The sequence below is a fragment of the Salmo salar genome, chromosome ssa20 (genome assembly GCF_905237065.1).
Source record: "Salmo salar chromosome ssa20, Ssal_v3.1, whole genome shotgun sequence".
NCBI lineage: Eukaryota > Metazoa > Chordata > Actinopteri > Salmoniformes > Salmonidae > Salmo > Salmo salar.
In genome coordinates this window covers 25,154,764-25,163,762 of record NC_059461.1, presented here as the reverse complement: position 1 = coordinate 25,163,762, position 8,999 = coordinate 25,154,764, and the positions used below count along the sequence as shown (strand labels likewise).

The 8,999-nt window shown below is 41.6% G+C and overlaps 1 protein-coding gene across 1 annotated transcript in view; it reads right to left on the bottom strand.

The window, feature by feature from the left end:
- Nucleotides 1-304: 304 nt before the first annotated feature.
- Nucleotides 305-8,999, bottom strand: part of LOC106579845 (anthrax toxin receptor 1) — a 45,585-nt gene continuing 36,890 nt past the window's right edge. Inside the window, exon 18 of the mRNA XM_014160125.2 lies at nt 305-1,593. Coding sequence (XP_014015600.1) covers nt 1,183-1,593 — 411 coding nt within the window. The 3' untranslated portion in view covers nt 305-1,182. The remainder of the gene's footprint in view (nt 1,594-8,999) is intronic.

The following is an 8,999-nucleotide window of genomic DNA, read 5'->3' as shown; positions in this document are numbered from 1 at the left end:
AGCTGGTTGAGAGAATGCCTTTGACAGCTTTGCACTCTTGGCAAAGGATGGCTACTTTGAAGAATTTCAAATATATTTTGATTTGTTTAACACTTTTTTTGGTTACTACATGATTCCATGTGTTATTTCATAGTTTTGATGTCTTTACTATTTTCTACATTGTAGAATAATAGTGAACAAAGAAAAACCCTGGAATGAATAGGTGTGTCCAAGCTTTTGACTGGTACTGTATGTTTTATCAGTTATTTCCCTGAGCTTCATTTTGCCATTGAAATGCTCAGACTGATCGTGTGGGTGTGTAGATAAAAAAAAAAAAAAGGTTTAACAGTTCTTACACAAAAAGGACATTATAATCATTTTCAACATTTCAGAGTGTAATTTCGACATTATAGTGTAGAATACTAAAAATACTGCACTGCCCATTTAAAGGCTCAATAAGGCACTAAAACATCTTCTATGCTGACATTATGCAAACTTGCCATTGACTTGACAATAATTGTGCAGTGCAGCAGGGTGATTGGCACTGGGACTTTGTGATTCATTGAGATATTACATTTACTGGATTTAGTTTGGCAAATCTCTAAAGAAACTACCACTGGCAAAATATCTTTCCCTCTGCTCATAATAACTTATTTGTCTGTGAGAAACAAATATTAAATGTATAAAATTCAGACTGATACATTATTGGAATGTCATTTGGAGACATCTCTCCATTTTGTTCTGAATATAATACCTCTGCCATCTCTCTAGAGCCTTAATTTTTTGAAAAAGAGGCAACCATCCAACACTTGGCTTTGCTTTGTCACAACGATATCCATCCATTCTTCTGTTGGTTCTAGAATGGAAGAGATGAGCTTAGCCCTCATGACCTTGACAAAGTAACAGACCTGGCCATCTATGGACAACATAGAAATACATCTATGAGAAAAGCTGTCCATCAGGAGACGTCTGTAGAACCTTAAGTACAACTTATCTTTGTACTGTTGACCTAGATGTGTACATGGGCCACTGTAGACAAATAGTTGACAAGTCATCAGCTGGTTGTTTGTGGTGTGAGCCACACAGATATCCTGACTGGCAGTGGAATGAGGGGACAGTCAAAGATTTAGGGGAGACAGGACAAATTCCTGTTGATCTTCCTTGTCCTAGAATGAGGGGACGTGTCCCTCTCTCTTCCAATCACTACTGAGGATCTACAGATGGGCATGGTGGTGGGCGGGTAGGAGGTGGTGGCAGGGAGCCTCGTCCTGGTGGAGGGGGTAGAGTGCCGGTTGGGGATGCAGGTGGTGAAGGGGAGGGGGGGCACATAGGAGGAGGGGGTATATACAGAGTGGTTGGAGGAAGGGCTCGAGTTGGAGGAGTGTAAGGTGGAGGTATAATGGTAAAAAAAGGAGGGGGTGTTGAGGGCAGTGTGGAGGTGGAGGATGGAGAAGGGGATGCTGGGGGGCTGTTGGGGGGAGGGGGGAGCATGCCTTGGGGAGGCGGTGGACTACATCCTCTTGGAGGGGTGTAGATGGGGGCTGAGTGATGGTTGTAGTGGGGGTAGCGAGGAGGAGAATTGAACTTGACCCGGGTGAAGTTCATGCATCGGCCCTGAAACGTAAGACAGAGACAAGGTGAGAAAAACGCAATGTACTACTTCTGAATCCACTGGTCTGTTGTAGAGGTGGTGTGCTTCATAGTAAAAGGCAATAAAAAGGTATGCATTATCCAGTCTCCATACATATATAAAGCCCCGTTTACACCTGCCGCTAACATGCGTCCTTCATCCTGATCTTGCCCGTTTATACTTATAAGATCTGATCAAAATCAGTTCCCAATGTGTCTTTTAAATCGTCTACACCTGTCTGAAATTGTGGGCACATCAGAATGAGGAAAAGATCAGGGCAAATGACGCATGTTAGAACCAGGTATAAAAGTGGCTTGAGAGACAGAGCTCATGATTAAAATTAGGAAAGTCAGTCACATTGATGTTCCACAGACACCAGTGACAAGACACATCACAGGAGGTTGGTAACACCTTAAATTGGGAAGGACAGGCTCGTGGTAATGGCTGGAGCGGAATCAGTAGAATGGTATCAACTACGTCAAGCACGTTTGACGCCATTCCATTCGCGCCGTTCCAGCCATTATTATGAGCCGTCCTCCACTCAGCAGCCTCCACTGACACAAATTTTATTTTATTGCTTTGTCAGGTGAGCTGGTCAGTAGCATTTGCTATTAAATAAAAAAAAATAAAAGCTGGAGGCATAACAACGTGGAATGGACTGATCGCTACACAAGATGTTCCTACATTATGGCAACCAACTTTTTAAGGGCATGTACATTGTCCGTTGTCTACACTTGTTTCATATCGCTGGGTTGGGGAGACAAACACACATTCTCTGATTCATGTCTGCATAGTGTCAGCGCTAAATCCAAAGAAATATCCTTACTGCAAAAAAATTTACTCAAAAGAAGATATTTGTGATGCTATCCCATGCTAAACAATGTCAAAGTCCTAATCCTTAAAAAGGACAAAGAGCAGAGAGTACCTATGATTTAAGATTCATGTATTTATATTCTAAACAAGGAACATTAGGAAACACCAACATAAAAAAAGTGTCTTAATAGGGTATTGGGTCACCACAAGCCAGAACAGCTTCAATGCACCTTGGCATAGATTCTACACGTTTCTGTAACACTATTGGAATGTCTACTGCTGACTACCAGAATTTTGGTATCTTATGAGGATTTTATGTAATTATCACAAGACATCTAGTGTTTAGTTTATTAATTCAACCATTTAAAAAAAACAAGCAAATACAAAACTTAAAGCCATAAATGCACATGAGTAAAATCATTGAGGATAAAGTCGGACTATTTCCATTGTGGTCTTCTTGAGACAAGATGGCTAGGCAAGATCCAACACGGTTGCACACAGTATGACAGCGAGATGATAAAACAAAAACAAAGCAGAAGAACATATCTCTTCATTGCAATTACATCATATGGTACATTCTAATGGGCACAGAAGGCATCAAACAGTTTTTTACTTATTTTTAAATCTGCACACAATGGACAGTTTTTAATGGGCAGAGGCAATTCCTCTCCGAGGCTCCAGTAAACAAGAAAATACCTTTCCCAGCATTTCTCCTGAACCTGTATAAGCACACATTTGCAACACCTGATCAGATGCTGTGAGTATGCATCCCTAACATGGGGAAAGTAATCAGTTAGACATCTGGGCGCAGAACCATAAATACTCCCGTAAACCAAACCCAGTCCATGGACTCACTTTCAATACTACCCTGATCAGCTTGTTCTGGGCAATCTGAAGCTTCCCCTTCAGAAGCTTAGATAAGCCCCCAAATCAGGAAGTACTAGCGTAGTCAAAATGGCATTGAACGAGGGCAGTGGCTAACACTCATGGAGTCGTTGACAAACCGCTTGGACTTTTAAGCCAAAAACACAGTCCTGGCATTAACCTTCCCTAGCACTTTAGTGGCCATGCTCACACCTCCCAGTCTTACATCAAGGATGCGTCCCAGGTAGCTAACAGAGATTTTAGTAGTCAGCACTTCACCCCCTAACTCCACTCTGATTTCAGAGGACCTACACAATTTAGGTCTGGACCGAAAAATAACTGCCTCAGTATTACTTAAGTGCAGCTTATTATCTCTAAGCCATTTGCTAATGTTAGTAAGCTCTGTGCTAAGTATGCTCTCCAACATATTTTTACTTTTATGAGACAACATAAATGTATAGTCATCCTCAAAGGAAAAGACTGCAAGAACAAGCATCGTTCATATCGTTTATAACAGTAGAGGCCCAAGCACGCTCCCTTGCGGAATGCCACAACTCATTGGTTTTGTCAGAGACAGTGAACCATTAACCTCTTCCACTTGCTCCCTACCTGACAAGTAGGACTTTACCCAGCCTAGAGGGATACTGCTTAACCCTAGGGCCTCTAGTTTGGAGATTAGGAGACCGTGGTTAACTGTATCAAAGGCCTTCTGTTGGTCAAGCACTCCCATTCCACAGAGATTTCCCTCATCAATCTCTTTCCTGATGAAGTCAGTCAAGCAAAGTACATGTGAATAAGTGGAGTATGTTTTTCTAAACCCTGACTGAAAATCACACATTAGACTTTGTTGACATATTCATAAATTTGCTTATGTACAAATCTCTCCAGGATCTTTGATGGTATACTGAGGATAGATACAGGCCTATAATTCCCAGGGTCAGACTTTATCCCCTTATACAGAGGTATAACTTTAGCTTGTTTCGTCCCTGGGAAAGATGCCTTGTTCAACAGAGAGATTAACAATATGGGTAATAATCTCAGCAGAATCTCTAAGAAACCTCGCAGGAATATTATCCAGGCCTGTGGTTTTTGAGCATTTAAGCTTGGCTAGTGTACTGGCTATTTTAGCTGTTGCTACCTTTGCAAAAGAGAAAGTTTGGCTCTGCATAATACTGATTGACTTGGTTGTTTCCATACAAACCAGAACTGGTGGGCAAGCTTGCTTACCAGCTTACTGGCAACAGAAGTAAAAAAATAAAAAGAGTTAAATTCATTGGCAACTTCTGCTTTTCCATCTCCCCCCTGATGTTCAGTCCAATACTGTTTAGTTTGTTTTTGGAAGTACTACTACAGCATAGTTCCTTAAAATGATTTCCAAAGCTTTTTAGGGTAATTTTTGCTCTAAATGATTTTAAAAATCAGCAAAGTAACCCCACTTAGCTTCATCCATCCTTCTCTGTGCTTCATTTCTGTGACGTTTATATAGGAGAAAAATCAGGCTGCTCTTGAGTTCTTAAATTTCTTAAATGCCTTATTCCTTGCTTTGATAGATTCTAGAATGTCATGATTAAAACAAGGGCTCGCTCTGCTTTACCCTGACCCGTCTTAGGGGAGCCATCACATTCACCACATCAAGGAATCTACATTTCGCTTCCCAGGCACTGTCTACCCCTACACTATCCAGCACAGGTGACCAGTCAAGTTTACCCACTTGCTCCCTAAATATTTCAACACAGTTGTCTAACAGTTTAGTGACACCTAAATATATCTTTAAAAACTCTCCTTGTGCAAATTCTTATAAAAATATCTATTACTCTGAAAAATGTTGGATTTATCAGACATCAATATTAAGTCAATCGTACTTTGCACTGTTTTATATACCCTGGTGGGATCTTTTATCATTTGGGTCAGAGCAAATTATCTACAGAAGTGCATAAATACATTGTAGGTTGGGCTATCCATTTTGCAGACATCAGTATTGAAATCCCCTAACAAAATGATTTCCTTCACCAGGGAATCACTACAGTTTGACAATTTAGAGACCTTAATAGAATGCATTCTGATTGGCAGCCCGTAACACACCCAACAACAACAAAAAAATCGGTTTGTTATTGGGAAACCAGACATCCAGCCAGACAATGTCCACGTCATCGATTAAATCCAAACTGACGTTATAAGCAATATTCAAATTTACAAAGGCAAATATACCCCCACCGTTCTGATTCCAATCCTTCCTGACAGAATAATTGCCCATCTCAATTTCTGAGTCACGAACAGATGAATCCCACCGTCTCTGTAAAACATAAGTCACCCACCTCTGATTTGCGAACCAACAGGCATATCTCATCAATCTTCGGTAGTAGGCTTCTGACGTTTAAATGGAAAACTCGCTGAATTCCCGATCCACTTGTAACCGCCTCCCACTGCACTGCCTCTGCTGCTATGGAGCACCCCTCCCCAGGTGCACGCATTGCCAGCTCACCTACCGCTGCTCTGTCGTCCTCACCACCACGTCCCCCGCCTCTGGTGGCCTGTGCGCTGCGGTGGAGCCCCCCTCTGGTGCGCTCTCCATCCTAGGTGAGTCCTCTGGTCCCACTCCACCTTCGATGCTCACACACCCCGCGGTACAGCACACCGACAGCGAAGGTAAGTTTCATTGACCCCATGCCCAAAACTAGGACAGCTGCATTTTAGATGAATCAACTGCACGCATTCCAAACATACCAAAGCTTTGCAGTTAGTCTTAACCCAAAGTTTGCAGGAGGTGCATAGGCCGTTTGATGGTGTTTGTGATAAGCTGAGGTGGAGGGCATTGATGGATATCACTCGATAGGAGAAGGCAGAGTTATTATAAGATCTCCACAATTAATTTGTGATTTCATACTGGCCTCGGATGATCGTTTTGGTTTGTGCCAAGGTCTAATGAAAGTTTGGTATATAACATTCCTTCCAAATCCGAAGTGCTGGATGCCATCAAAAGTATTGGCAGGACTGAGAATTTACCATTCTTTCATCTAGATGCAGATGCAATTATTTCCAGTGACGTTTAAAACAAACACAAAGTAAAAGGGCTGCCACCATGCGAAATTTGCCGATTGCCATCTTGCACACGCAGATTATCACAGGTGTCTGTAATTATCTCTGGCCATCTGTGTGGCCTTATCACATGGAAGATTAAATAAGATGATTTTAAAATAATAGGTATGACAAAGATGTAAAACATTATCCTAAATATAAACCAGCAACTTAGTGAATACAATTGGTAATTGATATGAGGGTTTAAGCATGAAATATCCTTAAAGAAAATGCACATGCATCATGTCAATATGCCTCACACTGGTGGCATTTGTGGAAAAAGTCAATAGTTGAAAGAAAATATTGCCATTGATTATTTCATTAATTAGGCAATTTTCTCTTGAACATATGGTCTATCTACTAGAAACTCATGGACAATATGGACACAGATATAAAAATGAATACTATATGGAAAATATTTTTTTAAAGATTGGTAATTAACAAGAAATCAGTGGCAAAATTACTGAAGATTCCGGTAAGTTTGATAAATGACCAGTAGCTTTGCAACCCTAATGTCACCACATCAATGTTTTCCTTGTCTCTAATTGAAATCACTACAGCCACAACACAGGGGCAGCGGAGGAAGCATGGGCTCAGATCTTTCCCGACTAGCCCTGTCAGGGCACTGGAACATTGGATAAAGGGCATCGGACTGAGTAGGTCATGTCCAGAGGCAGTATTGCTTGTGTCCTGACCAGATTCTGTCCCTCGCAGATGCATTGATATGAGGGGAACTAAAAACAAATGCTTTGACTTGAGATCTTAATTGCAACCAGAGCACCCTTGTTCACTGAGAGTCAACAAGAAAACTAGAGCTCTCCACCTAGCTTCCTGTGTACTAATGAACAGCTTTCTGAAGGTTGAACTCCTACTGTTAATTATGAAAGGCTTAGTGGTGATTAAAGCCAGCAGTCATCTATAGTGTGATAGGCAATAGAGTGTCATTTTTATTTTGTAGCTGTTTTCTCTTGTAAACTATTATTTCCTCTTATGTGCTATCCTTTGCTGAAAGCAATGTCATGAGTCATGACAACGTTCCAAATTTTCTGATGTCTCTGTGTCATTTCCACTGTCTCTCGTCACCATCTTACGGTGGAGAGTGCAGGCCAATGGCGCTGCAGTAAACAGTTCTACCTAAGAGAACTGCATTGGTCTTTGTGTGCAGTCAGTGTCCCAAACCTCTCATGTGCCCCCTGCATGCCCTCGCCCTGCTGGGTACCTTACACTCTTAGAAAAAAGGGTTCCAAAAGGGTATATGTGGCTGTCCCCATAGGAGAACTCTTTTTGGTTCCATGTAGAACCCTCTTTGGAAAGGGAACCCAAAGGATTCTACCTGGAACAAAAATGGGTTATTTTTGGTTCTAGATAGCACCTTTTTTTAGAGTAGAGTAGAGTCTACAGAATCAATATTCCTCTCTGTTCTCCCTCCCAGCCCAGTCACACCGGACCACAGCTCTTATCACAAGCCTGTAACTCTCCAAGGACAGGCTCTGAACAGTAGAGGTCAGCCAGTCTGGGAGGAGGAGTTGTCAAGGGGGGGTTATATTTCATTTACCTTCTCTTAAAACCATCTGAGGTCGATGTCCGTGGCCGAGCGAAAAATCGTTGACATCAACACCTTAAATAAAACCCTGTGTGTTTACACTAGAGACTTCCTGTTTTTGCATGGGCTGCATCGCATCAAGGCCCAGGATTCCGGTCTGGAAGCACACTTTCGAATTCCCAGAGGACAGTTAACTAACCTACGGCCCAGAAAGACAATTCCCATAGACGGCCCCATAGAGAAGTCAAATTAGAAAATTCCTAATAAGAGACTTTAGTCATCACCTTTGTGCACAAAACATGCATTGAATTATTCAAATAATTGTCGCTGATGACCCCCTCCCATCACTCACAGCCGAAGATATGAACATTTTATATTCATAGTCTGACGTTATGAGCCCAGCTGGCGAGGGGGGAAGTGGCGGTTGGTTTGTTTAGCTGTCCACATGCTTGGCACGCTCCCTGAGCTGGCTGAGTTCCCGGAGAATGTTCGCGTGATCCAGCTGTCTGTCCACATGCGTAGTAATCCCAGTAAAACCGGATCTAGAAAGATGGCAGCAAATTGGAAATGGCGTATGTGAGTAGTGTACGTTGAAAACAACGGTTAGTCATCTTGGACGCTGTGTCCATTTCTTTAATAGCTCAATGGTCGCAATCCACTGAATCAGAATGGTTTGAGCTAGTAACTATTTGGATCTCACTATCGAAACCTGAGACTCAGAGGCTCCACAAAAGTCGTCTGAAGGTAACCCAGTACTGGGTGGTAAAAATGAATACAAGTGAATATGGGGTAGAATGTGCCAAAACAAAAAGGGGGTAAATATATGTAAAAAAATAAAAAATAATATCCTGAGCTCTCTCATATCGCTCAGATACAGGACAAACACTTAAAAACAAACATTCTTCCTTTTGATTAGTTTTTTGACTGTTTTCTAATGAATGAATGTGTTATTCAATGCATTTCTATGGGTTAACAGCAGTAAGGCCAAATTCAATGTTTCATCAAATAATGTTTTTATACTTTGTTTATTCCTACAGGGGTTCTAAAATAAAATAGCAAAATGATCAACGGTATAACCATCTGAAAACAATTCCA